At 42.2% G+C, this 17,463-nt stretch overlaps 2 protein-coding genes across 2 annotated transcripts; both read right to left on the bottom strand.

Moving 5' to 3' along the window:
- Nucleotides 1-6,331: 6,331 nt before the first annotated feature.
- LOC133449210 (NLR family CARD domain-containing protein 3-like) lies at nucleotides 6,332-12,624 on the bottom strand. The gene is made up of 6 exons (XM_061728342.1): nucleotides 11,342-12,624; nucleotides 10,868-11,041; nucleotides 9,828-10,001; nucleotides 9,385-9,555; nucleotides 8,758-8,804; nucleotides 6,332-8,632 (listed from the first exon to the last, which is right to left on the bottom strand). Exons 1-6 carry the CDS (start codon nucleotides 12,424-12,426, stop codon nucleotides 8,106-8,108), a joined length of 2,178 nt encoding a protein of 725 aa, XP_061584326.1. The 5' UTR covers nucleotides 12,427-12,624; the 3' UTR covers nucleotides 6,332-8,105.
- On the bottom strand, nucleotides 12,624-16,742 carry LOC133449211 (uncharacterized). Its single transcript, XM_061728343.1, has 6 exons — nucleotides 16,636-16,742; nucleotides 15,441-15,573; nucleotides 15,214-15,363; nucleotides 14,283-14,361; nucleotides 13,725-13,932; nucleotides 12,624-13,127 (listed from the first exon to the last, which is right to left on the bottom strand). Exons 2-6 carry the CDS (start codon nucleotides 15,527-15,529, stop codon nucleotides 12,640-12,642), a joined length of 1,014 nt encoding a protein of 337 aa, XP_061584327.1. The 5' UTR covers nucleotides 15,530-15,573; nucleotides 16,636-16,742; the 3' UTR covers nucleotides 12,624-12,639.
- Between the last annotated feature and the right edge of the window lie 721 nt (nucleotides 16,743-17,463).

Here is a 17,463-nt window from a genome sequence, read left to right as displayed (position 1 = left end):
TCAAAGGGTTTCTGTAGAAGAATAAATTATGGTTCTTGAGATTGCTTTTTGTTTATTTTTTAAATAATTAAAGGTTTGGAGTTTCGTGAGATTAGAAACTTATTCTATTTGTTTTATACTTTATTTTCATTATTCAAGTTTTAGAAAGAGAGAATGAAGAAAAGAGAGAGACACAGATGTTCTTTACTGTCTTTGGTTTGGATTCAGCCCCTAGTGGTCAGCAGGTGAACTGCAAGTCTTTCCTGATTAGTCTCAATTCAAATATCTAGGTTGTGTGGAGGTTCTGCTTAAAACTATATCTCCTTCACTGCATTTATCAGCCTAATATTATGTAGAAAATGTGCTCAAATTAACTTTATGTTTCAAAAATTAAATCTTTTTTTTCTCTCGGTGTCGGCGCTCGATTAGATAGATAGATAGATAGATAGATAGATAGATAGATAGATAGATAGATAGATAGATAGATAGATAGATAGATAGATAGATAGATAGATAGATAGATAGATAGATAGATAGATAGATAGATAGATAGATAGATAGATAGATAGATAGATAGATAGATAGATCAATAGATAGATAGATAGAAAACTATATTTATCGACTCCATCGATTATATCAGAGTTGCTCAGAGCTTAAATATGGAACTTAAGGGCCGCTCGGTGGTGCAGTGGGTTAAGCAGCAGCTCATATATTGAGGATAAATTCCTCCTGCAGTAACAGGTTCGAATCGTGCCTTGAATCACTGCTATATTGAAAAATAGTTCAAAATTGTTTCAAAGGTGAACGTTTTTCCACCAGCTATTTGAAGACGTTTATTAAATGTTCATACAGTATTTAAACCAAATTTCACCTTGATTTTCAATATTAGTTTTTCAATACGAAATTTCAATGTGATTTACTACTTAAGGTCCAAAATTGCGTTCTTCGGCCCGACGTGATGTATGGCTTTTATAAAACGGTTACCAATAATGTTAATATGAAAGCGGAATACACAATCTATTTTATGTGGTTTTTAATTAATCAGAAATACATATTATCCCGTAAAAATAGCCCCACTGTGGAAAAAAGTAGTCCCATCTCTCCAGATGTAGCTCCGCATGTCATCTTTTTTTTGGGAGACACAGCCGAGTGTGAAAGAGCTTTCAGTGGCATGAACCACGTTCTTACAGAAGGCACAACCAGAATGAATGTGTCCACACTGAACAATCTACTATTCATCTCTGTAAATGGACCAGATGTTGCTCCTTCCCGGTCCGCAGATTTGCGGAGATGTGGTTGAAGCAGGGACACAACGCTGCTATTGATCCGCCAACCGGAAAGAGGAACAGGAAAAAAAGGCTGAAGTGCTTTATCAGAGCAGACTGTTTTAGTCTGACGGTCAGACTCTGACCTATACCCGATTAACCACAAAAATAAAATACAAAAAAAAACAAAAACACTTTGACAGCACATTATTTCATGTTTTCTGTTAAACTGATATTGAGAAAGAATTTAGAAAATATGTATTCTGTTTATTTTTATTTGGCACATTTAAAAACAATATTAGCCTATTTATATAGCCTATACTGTTGGCCCGCTGTTGTGTGGTCATTTTTCTGAATAAAATTGTTTCTCAAAATTATCCCCCGCTCTGGTTTTTTCACAAATAGCACCCTGCTGATAACAATACCATCTATATAACTTAAAGACAAGAGTATCTCCCAATGTTTTAAACCAAAAGCAAAATAAAACTGGATTAAACTGGAAGGAACATGTTTGCTTCCATGAAATCCAGCTCTCAAGTTAATGACAGCTTTTTGCATGTTGTGAGGTATGTGGTTAATTCAGAAAAACACAGCAGATTTTTTTTTTCATTAAAACTTTTCTCAGAATTCTGAGATACTTATGCGGTTAATTCAGAAAAACAGAGCAGGGTTTTTTTCCCAAGTGAATGCATTACGCTTCCGTACATATTGCCAAGGAGGAGTTGCCATTCACAAAATTCAGGGGCCTGATAAAACTGTTAAAAACAACAGAGTTCAAATAAATCCCACTTACTGCAACGACACAGCATGTTCATTGCTGTTATTCCACGAATATGCTGTACTGTAACAGGTTGGATTAACTTAACGTAGCAAAGCTACGGCCAAGTGGGCCGTTATGGATGTCTGCTCTTCAGGAAGGTCATCTCAGAGCAGAACTACCAAGCCTGGAGCAAAACCACAAACTGGGATGGTTCAAGGGGCAAACAAGCACTGCCACAAAATGTTAAGAACTTTGTGTTTGACTCTGTAAAGGAAATATTTCCTGGGGTGGAGAACAAGGACTTCAAAATGTGCATTGATAAAATCAATGAATGCCTGCGCAAACCGTGCCAACATTTGTAAATGAATATGTTTTCTTTTTGACAATTAATTGAGTCCGACAATTTTTTTCCTCATGGAGCTGATTAGAAGGACCTCCGGTCTGTGAAAACTGTGCAGAATTTAAAACTGCCCGACATGAAGATGTATCTACCTACTTAGATTATTTTGAATGTTGGGACTGTTATGGCCATTAGAACGGAATGCATTGTTTCAGGTAGGGCCTTTTGTCTGGAGGAAGGCCTGCAGTACTTCACCTATAAGTACCCTCTGTACAGGTACGTGTAGAGTTGAGGAGTAACCTGAGTTCACATAAAAATAAGCTAAAAATGTGTTAAAACAGTTAAAGAAAAAAGGAAAATTCAAGCTCCTGGTAGATTTCATTTTATGTTTCAAATGCTACTCAATTGCATTTCTCTATTTTATTTTTTATTGCAGTCCCTAATATAATAAGACAAGAAAGAAGGAAATGGGTAGTTCAATGTACAGTCAGCGATTGAGAGAGAGTGGGAGAAGCTTCAATCTGACAGCTTTTATAATCTATTTTAATCTGACTTGGCGCTACTGAAAAGTCAGCTGGGAGCGGAGCAGCTACTGTATGAAGTGACAGATCTCCTGGTGGATCTGGTCGTTCCTTATCGCCCGTCTAAATCTCTTTTTAATTCTCTCCTCAGCACCAGGTTTATGAACATCTGCACCTCAGAGTTGGATCACCAAACAGACTTTTGCGCTGCCATTGCCTGTTGAATAAAATGAACAAGAAGCCGCGAGTCTCTTTTGCTGATTTCCACCTCCTGACTCAGCCGTCTGATGGCCCCGCCCCACCAGCGCCCCCGACCAATCAGTGGTGGAAGGTGATGACGTCAGATGCAGCCCGACTCCCCCCTCTGTAAAAACAGATCTCATGTCAACATGAGTCTGTTCCAAGCCGTAGTTTGTCACTCCACCTAGTGGCTACAACTGCAATGTGCAGTTGATGTCCATTCAAGCGAATGCATGAATCTGGTATCCCGCGAGTGAAATGGCCATATTAAACTTGGACCATCTTTATATGTTACATAATTGTTAAAATTGTACAATAATATGTTACAATTATGTTATGTGTTATCTTCTCGTCTCCCGCTCACTCGTCTCTCTGTCTTTCTTCTTGTCCCCAGCTCAATCGTCCCTCTCTTTCTTCTTGTCTCCCACTCACTCGTCTCTCTGTCTTTCTTGTCTCCCGCTCACTCGTCTCTCTGTCTTTCTTGTCTCCCGCTCACTCGTCCCTCTGTCTTTCTTCTTGTCCCCCGCTCACTCGTCCCTGTCTTTCTTCTTGTCTCCCGTTCACTTGTCTCTTTGTTTTTCTTCTTGTCTCCCACTCACTCGTCTCTCTGTCTTTCTTCTTGTCCCCCACTCACTCGTCTCTGTTTTTTCTTGTTTTATTGTTGGGATTGAGTTTTTCTTGAATTTTACTGCACTGAACGTTTGCAGAACAACAATTGTTTAACTCTGTAACACTGGAGAAACCAGAGAGACTGGAAAGGCAGGAGAGACTTTAGAACATAGAGACTGGAGGAATCGGAGAAGCTTCAGATTGGAGGGACTGGACAGACTGTAGAAACCAGAGAGAAACTGTAAAAACCAGAGAGACGGAAGAAGCAGAGTGTTTTGATATCATCAGGAAATGTAACTTTGCGTTTATTAATTATAATAATAATAATACATTTTATTAGTGCCACGGGGCATGCGCCACAAGGCACTCCTCCTCCATAGCTATGCCATTATTACAAAAAACACAACAACAAGTCTTGTTCCAGGAGACTATTTAGTTGAGATATTTTTCTCACAAGTATTAAATTAGCTTGTTTCTTTTATTCACTCCTGCTGGAGTGTGATTGTCACTTCATACTATCTAAGAGGGAACTTTTGTAATTATGTACCAGTGAACAGTGGACTCCTGTCGTTTCATACAGTTCCAGTGTGGACCTTTTTTCTATAATATAAATCAACAAACTAACCTAGTGTAGTGTCCAATTGTAGACTGATCATTTTATTTCTAATTTTATCCTGATAGTTTTTTATTTTCCTTTTTTAGATTGTAAATAACTTATTACTCCTTTGCCTTCTGGGTAGCATTTCATTTTACAGTTTATCCAAAATGTTTAAACACATTTCCTGAAACTATAACTTGGTTTCACAAAACTAAACACAAAATTGAAAATAGTTAATCACTTTGTCAAACCTCCACAAATCTCTTGCAAAAAACACTGCACTAAAAACCAAGTTCATTCCTCTCAGAACTGATTCTGTCCTTCAAAACGATACACACAGCTGTCATATATCTGTTACAGAGTATTATTCATTTAGCTTATTTCTTCTTTTCATAAATTTTGGAGTTTGAATGTTGCTCCATGAGGGAACCTGTGTCATTGTGTTTGTGTTTTCTGTAATGTTCATTAACACATATATTGAAATCCTGTTTGTGTAGATTGAGCACAAAATTATAGTGAAACACTGAAAAATTTAAACTTAAGATATCCAATAAAGCTGAGCCTTTAATCTATTGTCACAAAGCCAATAAATCAGGTTTCAAGAGACTGGTTTCTTAACGAAGTAGCCTGTTTAATATCCCTTCAACAGTCTGAAAGGCTGCCTGCTGCTGTCAGCCATTCACACTATGGGGGAGTGTTAAAAACGACGTGTGTGAATGAATCGTTACAATCCCTGCTCCAGCCAGCAGGAGCAGTGCTGAGTTTAGAGTTTAACACTCACACACCTTCAGGTCCCCTCTTGGACAAAATATTAAAAAATGAACCAAAGGGCATTAGACATGATTTTGGCATGATTTAAAGCATGACCATCAGATGACCTGCTGGCTTTGAGGTCCACTGTTCATGAGTGTGTAACGACGCCAATGTCCACTGTTGAATATGTACGCAAGTGCACACACACACACACACACACACACACACACACACACACACACACACACACACACACACAAACACGCACACGCACACACACACACAAACACGCACACGCACACGCGCACACACACACACACAAACACGCACACGCACACGCGCACACACACACACACACACACACACACACACACACACACACACACACACACACACACACACACAGTAAATACACTCCAGTAAATGCTATAACTTTGTAATGGTTTGACATAGAGTCGTGGGTGGTGTCATCGGACTCGGTTTTGAGTACTTGACCATAATTGGTGCAAATTAGCCCTGCCCCTTCTTCTGATTGGTCGATATTTGGTAGTCCCTATTTTCTGCAATAACTTTTGAATGGTTTGACATAGAGTCGTGGGTGGGGTCATCGGATTTAGTTTTGAGTCCTTCACCTTTATTGCTGAAAAATGCAGCAATGTACACAAATGGGCAGCAGCCCCCTGTGGCACTCTCCAAATTTCTGTGAGGAAATTTTCTAGTTATTATTATTATAATTGTTGTATTGTGTAAAAGTTGTGAAACTCATCAACAGCATCCGCTGGAGCTCATTCCTGCCAGGCTGGAGATTCACCTCATGCAAGGCCTTGAGATGTTTTCTTTTGCATGTCTTGTATAGGACTCTCGGCCTACACTGGGCGGCCTGGTGATGGTGGACACAACGCCGGGTGAAGGGTGTCATCCCGGCATATCCCTCTCCATACCTCCATTCAGTCGCCTCTATCATTCGGGTGTGGACATATATCTTCACTTGGGGGAACATAAGCCATTATCACTTCGTAATGACCTTATCCGTCTCCAAGAACCATATGTTATGGAGGCTTAATGATTAACAGTTGTATACTGGCATTTTCTGTATTTTAATCGTGAAGTGCGTGTCAAGACTTAAATAAAGAGGCAGGAAGCTGTCAATTTCCTTTACAGTGCTTTAATCCAGTCTAGAGAGTGCACTTACAGGTGTGGTGTGTGTGTGTGTGTCTGGTTCTGGAATAAACCAAAGAATAGTAGAAATCGATAAACAACCATAAACACATGTTTAACCATAGCACATAATCCAAATAATAATGTTATTAGCATGAACATCATATACATGAGATACTATCACATTTAACTGGCAACAAAGAAAACAGTCAGTGAAATTCAGATAACATAATATTAATTGAATTTGAACGATTAGTGAAGTAAAAAACACTGCTGGAAATAGTGATATATTTAAATACAAGGACATGATCCCGATTTTTAAAAAGAAAATTGTTTTATTGAATTTTACAAACCAATTATGTGTACACAAGGGAGGTCTTCAGGGGGGCGGCCCTCAGGTAGCAGAGAGGCTGATGCACAACCAAATTAACTGATGCACAACCAAACTAACTGATGCACAACCGAACTAACTGATGCACAACCCAACTAACTTATGCACAACCCAACTAACTGATGCACAACCCAACTAACTGGACCTAGAGTTCCCTGTGGACAGACACATGAGAGACACACAGAGATGAAATATGGAGACAAGGCATGGAGAAAATTGGAGAAGTGAGCTATGAAGTTGACAAGTAAATCAATTAAATAACATACACCTGTGTTGGTTTCTATCATAAACAAAAAGGTTGACAATGACTGTCTTAAATATTTGATTGTAGTGAAACTTAAAGGGGCAAATTCACATACAGAGACACAAAATTAACAATTAACACACCTCGTAGGCTGCACACAACCAAAAGGGCTGAATCTTGTCTTTCCTTCTGTCTTTGTCTTCTTTGTGTATATTTAGTGTTGTTACTATTTATCTTTACATTAATTTTATCGCGTGTGGAAACAACCGTCCGTATGTTTTCTCCCTTACCATGCTTTGCCAGGCGGTGTTGATAAAAGTGGTACCGTCTAGAAACAAAAATACAAACAATACGTCCACACAATAATGGGCAGGTAGGAACCAAAAAATACATAAATAAATGAGAATATTAAACTGACATGTGGGCAGTTACAAGGACCACCAACATGATATTATTGAGTGAACGTCTCGCGAGGGGCAGTCGCGTTGTCATGGCGACGCCACTGTATAGCCAAATGGCAAGGAGAGAACAGAGTACTATGAGCTCACGAGAAGTCCCGGTACGCTGTAAAAAGTCCCGGTACGCCAGAGGCTAATATTGAGAAGTGCGGGTACTCCATACCAGTGCGTCCCGGCCCACTTAAAGCACTGGTACAAATATACTTAAAAATCATTATAGTACAGTGTAGAATCAATCAGGCCAACCCTCAGGACCCTGAACATGAAGAAGCAGTTCTAGATAATGGATGGATCATTTTATTCATACAATAAACTCACATAAAAACAAGCACTTTGCCATGACAGAGACCTGACAGTCCAGTAGTGACGTCCTGGTTGGAACAGGATGTGGGTGAGAATAAAGACCAGGATGAACCTTGTTGTAACTTCATCTTGGCTGATTGTAGCTCAGTGATTCCTCTCTGACATCACAGTTGGTCACATGTGCAGCAAACTAACTGCAGCTGACTGATCTGAGCTGAACTGAGCTGCAGAGAAACAACATGTTACTGTTCACTGTATAGCTCTGACTGGAAACAGACGGAAGAAACACATTTGGATCCTGGAATAACGGCAGCTTCCACCTTTAAAGGACCGGAAGAGGAAGAAGGTTCCAAGGAATCATTCAGAACAGTTTCACCAACATGTGATTCAGGTGTCCTGATGGAAACAGAGACAGACATGTACAGACTCAACTATCTGTCCAACAGAGACAGTTTCTCTGACAGGAGGAGACTCTGGAGACTGAACTCAACACAGAGACACTGAAGAACCAGAATCAACCCCGAACCCAGGATAGAGAGGTTCAGTGAATGTGGTGTTGAAGGTGTGGAGGAGGATCAGTCTGTCAGAGGAGACTCTGTAGAAGGACAGAGTTCCAGCAGGAACGTCCACGTACACTGCTACTCTGCCAGAGACTGAGGAAGAGGAGGAGGAAGGTGTTCCTCTGTCATTGTGACAGATAGAGTACCGACCATCACCATAAAAGGACAGACTCCAGGAATGATCGTTCCTTCCAAACAAACAGTCGACAGAGTTTCCTTTCCTTCTGATTCTTCTGTAACTCACTGATACAGAAACTCCCCCGCTCCACTGGACCTCCCAGTAACAGCGACCCGTCAGAACTTCTCTACACAGAAGCTGAGCCCAGAAATCAAACCTGTCTGGATGATCAGGATATGACTGATCCTCCTCCACATACATCATCTTCCTGTTGTTGTCAGACAGTTTGATGCGTTTGTGGACTGTGTTTGTGTCGATGGTGAGTTGACAGGAATCTGATGGAGAGAACAAACAACCCAGCTGCAGTTATTATTGATCTGTCATTGATCATTGATGGACTCATGAATGAGTGACAGTGAGAAGATGGTTGAACGTGTGAATGAAATAAAAACACACTTACACTTCCTCAGACCTGGTGTCAACCATCGTTGTCCAGCAGGCTCCACCCTGAAAGGAGGAGGGGGGTCAGACCAGCTCAGTTTCTCTCAACAAACATGGACATTACATGGTTCTCACACGCTGACGAAGGAACAGTCCAACACTTGGACAGATGCACTTCAATGCAGAATCTCTGAAGTCGAGTGAAGGTGCAGCTGTTATTGTGCTGTGATGGGCCTGAAAACCACACTGCTGTGGTTCTGGGATGTTTACTGGGTCAAGAACGGCTCAGAGTTGTGAAGTGCATCTATCAGCTCTGCAGCAGCTCCATCTGCTCAAAGATCTCTGCTCAAAGTGTCATGGAAAACATTCAGACATTATATGGTTTGTAACGAAAGGCCAACAGCTGTAAGGAACAGGATGAGAAGAGGGGGATATAAAACATGTAAATACAGATGAAAGGGCCACATCTCTTTTGTAAATACCTTCCTCTAAGAGGACTAGCATACACCTGTCAGTTGTATGTATCTGTATTTTACTCTGTGCAATTAATAAAAAATGCCACAACAAAATCCAGAGAGCCACAAAGATGAAGTCCACAACAACACCATGAAGAGTCCAGCACACTGATGTCCTTCTGTCTTCCTACCTGAGAGTGTCCAGTCTCCAGCGGGGATCCTCCAGTCTAGACAAAAGTTTCACTGCTGACTCTCCTGGATGGTTGTAGCTCAGGTCCAGCTCTCTCAGGTGGGAGGGGTTGGAACTCAGAGCTGAGACCAGAGAAGAACTTCCTTCTTCTGAGATCAGACATCCTGACAGCCTGCAGACACACAACACACATGCAGATACTCTGAGAGAACTGCTCTGAGACTAAAGCTGACTCTTTCCTCGTGTTCACCTGATGATGGCGCTGAAGGAAAAGTCTGAGGATCAGCAGAAACACATCAACAATCTTTCAATATCAACCACAGTTCTAACGGATTCTGACCCCAGAGAAACTGCTGTGAAAGGTCAGCAGCTAACGGGGATCTAATAAAACAACCAAGCAAACCATTCTAATGGTCAACAGTTGAACACTTGGTGGATTCTGACCTGAGAGACTCCAGGTGACAGTGTGGACTCTCCAGTCCAGGAAACAGCTTCTTCAGTCCTGAATCCTGCAGGTGGTTGTTACTCAGGTCCAGTTCTGTCAGACTGGAGGACTGAGAGCTGAGAACTGAGGACAGAAGTGGACAGATGTTCCCTGAGACATTACAACCACTCAACCTGCAGAGGAGATTAAAGACATCATGAGGTTATTTAGGAAAGTTTGTGTATAACATTTCATGTACAAGACAACTCAAAGGGCTTAAAATAAAAACATTTTAAAAAATGACTTGAAAATGTAAGAACTTAAATGCAGTAATTAAAGACAGACAGACATAAGTCAATAAAAAGGTTTTCAACTTGCTGTATTGTGTTCATTATGTCTTCAGATTGATATCCTATGGTTTCTGTTTTTCAGACAAAGTTCCGACTTCTTCTTCTCCTCAGAGTGAGGAAGGCGGGAGAACCGCAGAAACTGTCAGATGGAAGGTAAGAAGTCGGAACTTTGTCTGAAAAAAAGAAACCATAGGATAGGTTTTCAACTTAACTTAAGGCTATAGAGAGTTTCAGCATCCCTACACCAGACAAAACACCAGAAACACTACAGAAGATTATCATTTTTTTCTGTCATTTTCTGTGGCCTCATGGAGAAGTAACTTAAAACAGAGGCAATGAATCACAGAGCGATGGTGGTGTGGAGTAAATTACCAGACCTTTGGACTTTAGATAATATGATACGCTTTAAGAAGAAGCTCAAGTTATTTTTGTTTACTCTGGAGAATAAAATGGATTGTTAAGAATTGATCTATTAATTTGTTTATCGTGTTGACACTGTTTCCTTTTCCTCTATTTCTTTTGTGATTGTGTGTGTAGTTTTGCTGAAGGGTGTGGGGGGTGTTAAAATGTGAACAGCACATGATTATTTGTTCTATTTCACACTGTCCAGAAAGTTGTTTTGTTAAAAAATGGAAAATATTTTTTATTCTTTTTAAATTGAGCTATGCATTTGATTTGTACAGTCAACAGTTGAACACTTGGATTCTGACCTGAGAGACACCAGGTGACAGTGTGGACTCTCCAGTCCAGGACACAGCTTCTTCAATCCTGAATCCTGCAGGTCGTTGTTACTCAGGTCCAGTTCTGTCAGACTGGAGGACTGCGAGCTGAGGACTGAGGACAGAAGTGGACAGATGTCCTCTGAGAGGTTACAGTCATTCAACCTGCAGAGGGGATTAAAGAGAAACCATAATGTTATTTCAAAGTTGATTATGTCATTTAACAAAGAAGTAAATTATATAATATCAATAAATACTGATTATTTCAACTAATAATCAATAAGTATTGATTATAGTGATCGCTGCATTTCCCTTCTCTGCATGTAAAGTTTCCTGAGATGAATCATTGATGCGAACTGGTCCCACATGAACCTGAACTTAGTTGAACAGTGAATTTAACTGGTTTCCTACATGAACACAACATGTGATTGTAACTAAAACAGATGTGTCCGTGTTCGTCCTTACACAACTTTCTTGGAGGCTTGGACCACCGGCAGCAGCCTCCGTAGAAACTCCTCTGAAGCTGAGAACTTCTTCAGGTCAAACACCTCCAGATCTTCTGATGACAGTAAGATGAAGACCAGAGCCGACCACTGAGCAGGAGAAAGTTTACCTGTGGAGAGACGTCCTGACCCCAGGGACCGTTGGACCTCCTCCACCAGAGAACCGTCGTTCAGTTCATTCAGACAGTGGAACAGGTTGATGCTTTTCTCTGCAGACAGATACCCACTGATCCTCTCCTTGATGTATTCAACTGTTTCCTGATTGTTCTGTGATCTTCTTTGTTTTGGTTTCAACAGACCTCGTAGGAGGGTCTGATTGGTCTCCAGTTTGAGACCCAGGAGGAAGCGGAGGAACAAGTCCAAGTGTCCGTTTGGACTCTGTAAGGCCTTGTCCACAGCACTATGATAGAGGTGAGTCTCTGCTCTTTTTTTAAACCACCTGTTTCTCTGTTCCTCCAGCAGGTTGACTCCAGACTTGATGAAGGTCTGATGGACGTGAAGAGCAGCCAGAAACTCCTGAACACTCAGATGGATGAAGCAGAAGACCTGGTCCTGGTACAGGCTGCTCTCCTCTCTAAAGATCTGGGTGAACACTCCTGAGTACACTGAAGCCTCTCTGACATCGATGCCACACTCTCTCAGGTCTGATTCATAGAAGATCAGGTTTCCTTTCTGCAGCTGCTCAAAAGCCAGTTTTCCCAGAGATTTGATCATCTTTCTGCTCTCTGGACTCCAGTGTGGATCCGTCTCAGCTCCTCCATCATACTTGACCTTCTTCAGTTTGGCCTGAACCACCAGGAAGTGGATGTACATCTCAGTCAGGGTCTTGGGCAGCTCCATTCCCTCTCTGGTTTCCAGAACATTCTCCAGGACGTTCTCCAGGACCGTAGCAGTGATCCAGCAGAAGACTGGGATGTGGCACATGATGTGGAGGCTCCGTGATGTCTTGATGTGGGAGATGATTTTGGTGGACTTCTCTTCTCTGAACCTCTTCCTGAAGTATTCCTCCTTCTGTGTGTTAGTGAACCCTCTGACCTCCGTCACCATGTCAACACACTCAGGAAGGATCTGATTGGCTGCTGCGGGCCGTGTGGTGATCCAGAGACGAGCAGAAGGAAGCAGGTTCCCCCTGATGAGGTTTGTCAACAGCACATCCACTGAGGTGGACTCCGTAACATCAGTCAGGACCTCATTGTTGTGGAAGTCCAGAGAAATTCGACTCTCATCCAGACCGTCAAAGATGAACACGACCTGGAACTCTTAAAAGATGCAGATTTCTCTGGTTTCAGTGAAGAAGTGATGAACAAGTTCCACCAAGGTGAAATTTCTGTCTTTCAGCACATTCAGCTCTCTGAAGGTGAATGGAAGCAGTAACTGGATGTCCTGGTTGGTTCTGCCTTCAGCCCAGTCCAGAGTGAACTTCTGTGTTAGGACTGTTTTCCCGATGCCGGCCACTCCCTTCGTCATCACTGTTCTGATTGGTTCATCTCTTCCAGGTGGGAGTTTAAAGATGTCTTCCTGTCTGATGGTTGTTTCTGCTCTCTCTGGTTTCCTGGAAGCTGCTTCAATCTGTCTGACTTCATGTTCATCGTTGACGTCTCCAGTCCCTCCCTCTGTGATGTAGAGCTCTGTGTAGATCTGCTCCAGAAGGGTTGGGTTTCCTGCTTTAACAATCCCCTCAGACACACACTGGGACTTCTTCTTCAGCTTAGACTTCAGCCGCTTTTTACAAACTGCAGCAAAAGAGCCTTAATAAAATTGGAAAAAAGAAACCAATTAGTGTTTTATAAAGTTCAACTTCATTCTCCTAAAGAATCAGGATGTGAATCAACACTGATCAACTCTAATGTTATGATGAGCTGTCCAATATTGAGAAAAATCACTTTTACCACGTAAACACCTCTGAACATTCAGGACGTGGAAGTGACAAAAACATCTGGGAGGCCTTGAGTTTCTAGTACCAGGATGTTAGCAGTACAGCCCTGATGGGTCGTGGGTTTGTAGCTTGTTGTGTTATGTTGTGGTGTCTGTGAAGTGGATTTTCCAGGTTTAGGATTAGAAAACACCAGAAGATGATCTGATTAAATAATCTGTAGAACCATCAAGACAATCTGGAGTTCAGCAGGATTCCTGGAAGAGGAAAACCAGGACTAAAATCTTCCAGTTATCTTGTGCTGTTGGTCGTTTAAACATATTTATGCTGTCCTGTACAGGGAGGGTGCTACTCTAGGGGGATGGTACCATGTGGGGTCGAATGTTGTGGCTGATCTGTGAATGTTGTTCGTCTCCTGAAGCATTCTGGGTCATTTATCCAGCATCTTAAATGTTCATAGAAATCCTCTTACTTTTCTGCAGACGCTCAGCCAGCTCCTCCTGCTTCATTCTCCTCAGGAAGTTTACTGTTATCTTCACAAACGCCTCTCTGCTCCTTCTCTGCTCTTCTTCCTCACCGTCCAACAGATGCTCTAGGGATTCTGGGTAATCTGGACTCAGACCCCTCTGGATCTTCTTCAGCTCGTTCTTCACAAACATGACAATGTTGTCCTCCAGCAGCTGGAACAGAAGACACATGAAGGACACAATCAGACTGAAACCACAGAGACAAACATCAGGACCATGATGGACAGACTGACAGTCCACTGGTCTCCAGAGACCAGCATGGAGACAAACATCAGGTCCATGTTGGACAGACTGACAGTCCACTGGTCTCCAGAGACCAGTACGGAGACAAACATCAGATTTATGTTGGACAGACTGACAGTCCACTGGTCTCCAGAGACCAGCATGGAGACAAACATCAGACCCATGTTGGGCAGACTGACAGTCCACTGGTCTCCAGAGACCAGCATGGAGACAAACATCGACAGAACAGGTGGAGAAGCAGTTGTTGTTCATGTACAGACCTGAAAGATGGAGTCCAGCTGGGTCTGATGCTGCTGGACAGACGGACCGCTGGGGGACTCTGAGATGTGCTGGTCCACTCTGTGGAGGAACCAGGAAGAATTAGCTCACATCATGTCTATCCTCACAGAGACAAACAGCAGCTGAAGGTCCATTAAGTCCTGTTTGGATGAGGACAGTCCATCAGAGGACTGGTGGTGGTGAAGGTTTACTAGTCCTGCTGATCCCACTGAGAACATGTGACCTCAGTGAGAGCTCTGCTCATTCACACATTCACAAGATCCAGTTCTGCTCCAAGAAAAGTTATGAGAGCAAGAAGACGGACAAATGATGGAGACATGAAGCAGCTGATGAGGCGGCAATAGCTCAGGCGGTAGAGCGGCTCGTCCAATGATTGGAAGGTCGGCGGTTCGAATCCCGCTCTGTCCCAGTTTGCTGTCGTAGTGTCCTTGGGCAAGACACCATACCCACCTTGTCCCGTGTGAATGTGTGTGAATGTTGGTGGTGGTCGGAGGGGCCGTTTGGCGCGGAATGGCAGCCACGCTTCTGTCAGTCTGCCCCAGGGCAGCTGTAGCTACAAATGTAGCTACCACCACCAGAGAGGATGTGTATGAATGAATAATGATCTCTGTAAAGTGCTCTGGGTGCCTTGAAGGGCGCAATATAAATCCAAGTCATTATTATTATTATTATGAACTCTGGATCATCATCAGGATCAGTCCTCTGGAAGGTAAGACCTCCAGATGTCTCAACCAGAGGAAAAAGCTCCTGACAGGAGATGAAGATCTATGAGGAGGAAGCTCAGATCACCATCAGGTGATGGAGGACCACAGGGGTCGAAGACTACATGGATCTACTCAGGAAGAAACATGTGGACATTTCCTAACATGAGGACTGATTTAAATACATTTCAAGCATTTAAATACATCTCACCTCTCTGAAGAAGACTGCTGGTCTCCTTTAAAGCCAATGAACCAGTCCTTTGAATGGTCGCTCTTCAAGGACACACAGCTGGGTCCGGGACCTGGTCCGGGTCCGGGTCCGGGTTCAGGTCCAGGTCCAGGTCCAGGTCTGGGTCTATTCCTGTAATAATGATGTTTGGTGAGTCTTGAACTCTGACATGCAGAAGAGTCAGGGACAGTTAGAGATGCTCATCTCACCTCTGAGCTTTGCTCCGACTCTCATGTTCCCCACACAGAGAGGTTTTAGAGGGAGGGACTCCTTCCTCTCCATCGTCACACTGGTCCATTCTGCTGAATTCACGTCCACATCAGCTCACACACAAACCTTCATCTGCAGAGGAAACACACATCAATGGTGTTGCACACAGATCATCTGATCCTGCTCTGGTTTGTTCCTATTTTGCTTTTTTTGCTTCTACTGAGCAGTAGAGGTCACTTGGCTCTATTTTAATGTTTGTTTCTTTCGTATCCTTCAAATGTTGGAAAGGGTTCCAAGTGATCAAAAACATAACATGACATCGTCACGTCAGACGTTGGCTACGCCCACTGATAGTATTCAACAGCTTAACAACTTTTCCTCAGGAACGGGCGTGTCCGCCTCAGGAATGGGCACGTCCGCCCCAGGAACGGGCGCGTCCGCCTCAGAAAATACGTAAAATATGACACACTCTACACACCGGCCCCTTTTCAGCAGGATAAACAAACATGAAAATCCTCAAATGGATATTACAGAGGAGACAAACATATTCATGTGGCTCACAACAGTCAAATGGACCTCTGATACCATGTAAAGATTAAAGATGGGTCTCTCAATAATACTGGACTCAGTTTTCAACCTCACAGATCTTCCAAGATTATATGGAAATACTTCCAAAACCTTTCCAAATATATCTGTAACAGCTGCAGCGTAGAAGAGGTGGAATAGGTGGAATGTGCTCTGGGGGGTGGTAGTCTTTTGGCTACAGAGGTGGGCTTGGGTCTGGAGGATCCAGGTTAGGGTTAGGGCCTTGAGCAAGGCCTTAACCCTAATTGCTCCATGGTGTCCTAGTCTCAGATGTAAGTTACTTTGAATGAAAGCATCTGCTAAATGACAGTAGTAGGAATAGTTCTGTTCAGGCAGGGATGCCAGATTTACATTTAATTCATGGACGACTTCTAGCTCCCACTGCCTCATCATTTTATTATCTCCAGATGACCTTTAGTGTGGTACACGCCGACCAAAACAATGTCTTGACTGTTCATTTAAATGTGATATCTTTTCTCTTGATTACAAGTAAGAGCCAACAAAGTTCTACTCTGGCTGTCTTAGCTTTGTTCATCTGATTAGATAACTAAGTTAATGCTCATCACCATGTTTTAATCAGCTAAGTATAAGAAAAACTTAGAGCCTTACCTGGACGGGTGATTCCTGACATCAGGTCTCGGTGGTACAGGTTCCCACAAAACTATGTTTTAAGATTCAGAACACAGTCGTCACGGGAGAAGTCTTATCAGTCTGTGTGTCTTGTGTTAAAATACCTGCGGTGTTGTTAACGCAGGTGGAACGAGGAAGCGTCTTAGGACAAAACTCGACTTACCTGTTAGTCAACTGCAGAAGACACTTCCTCTTTCTGAGTGTGTGACGCAAAAAGATAAACATAGAATCTCCTCACCCCTTCATATATCAGTATATTACATGGAGTAATTTAAAAGATCCTACTGAGCCTATTGTTATTGGTCTTTTGTTAGTTATGAATTTATGGTCGTCATTCAAAATAAGACTTTACACTTCACAGGGAAGTCACAGTTCCAAAGTTTCAAAGGGTTTCTGTAGAAGAATAAATTATGGTTCTTGACATTGCTTTTTGTTTATTTTTTAAATAATTAAAGGTTTGGAGTTTTGTGAGATTAGAAACCTATTCTATTTGTTTTATTCTTTATTTTCATTATTAAAGTCTTAGAAAGAGAGAATGAAGAAAAGAGAGATAAACAGATGTTCTATTCCTGTCTTTGGTTTGGATCCAGCCCCTAGTGGTCAGCAGGTGAACTGCAAGTCTTTCCTGATTGGCCCCAATTCAAATATCTAGGTTGTGTGGAGGTTTTGCTAAAAACTACATCTCCTTCACTGCATTTACCAGCCTAATTTTCTGTAGAAAATGTGCTCAAATTAACTTTATGTACCAAAAATGAACTCTTTTTTTCTCTCGGCGTCGGCGCTCGATTAGATAGATAGATAGATAAA

Source organism: Cololabis saira, chromosome 8 (genome assembly GCF_033807715.1).
Source record: "Cololabis saira isolate AMF1-May2022 chromosome 8, fColSai1.1, whole genome shotgun sequence".
Taxonomy (NCBI): Eukaryota; Metazoa; Chordata; class Actinopteri; order Beloniformes; family Belonidae; genus Cololabis; species Cololabis saira.
The sequence above is the reverse complement of the archived record's forward strand: the minus strand, read 5'-3'. Positions and strand labels throughout refer to the sequence as shown.

Excerpts from the sequence above, each read along its gene's own strand:
- LOC133449211 (XM_061728343.1), bottom strand. The coding sequence starts at position 15,529 with ATGGACCAGTGTGACGATGGAGAGGAAGGAGTCCCTCCCTCTAAAACC. Across the intron at positions 13,933-14,282 it reads AGCTGGACTCCATCTTTCAG|CTGCTGGAGGACAACATTGT; the intron begins GTCTGTACATGA and ends CTTCTGTTCCAG. Across the intron at positions 13,128-13,724 it reads GGCTGAGCGTCTGCAGAAAA|GCTCTTTTGCTGCAGTTTGT; the intron begins GTAAGAGGATTT and ends AATTTTATTAAG.
- LOC133449210 (XM_061728342.1), bottom strand. The coding sequence starts at position 12,426 with ATGGTGACGGAGGTCAGAGGGTTCACTAACACACAGAAGGAGGAATAC. Across the intron at positions 10,002-10,867 it reads TGTCACCTGGTGTCTCTCAG|GTTGAGTGGTTGTAATGTCT; the intron begins GTCAGAATCCAA and ends TCTCCTCTGCAG. Across the intron at positions 9,556-9,827 it reads TGTCACCTGGAGTCTCTCAG|GCTGTCAGGATGTCTGATCT; the intron begins GTCAGAATCCAC and ends GTGTGTCTGCAG.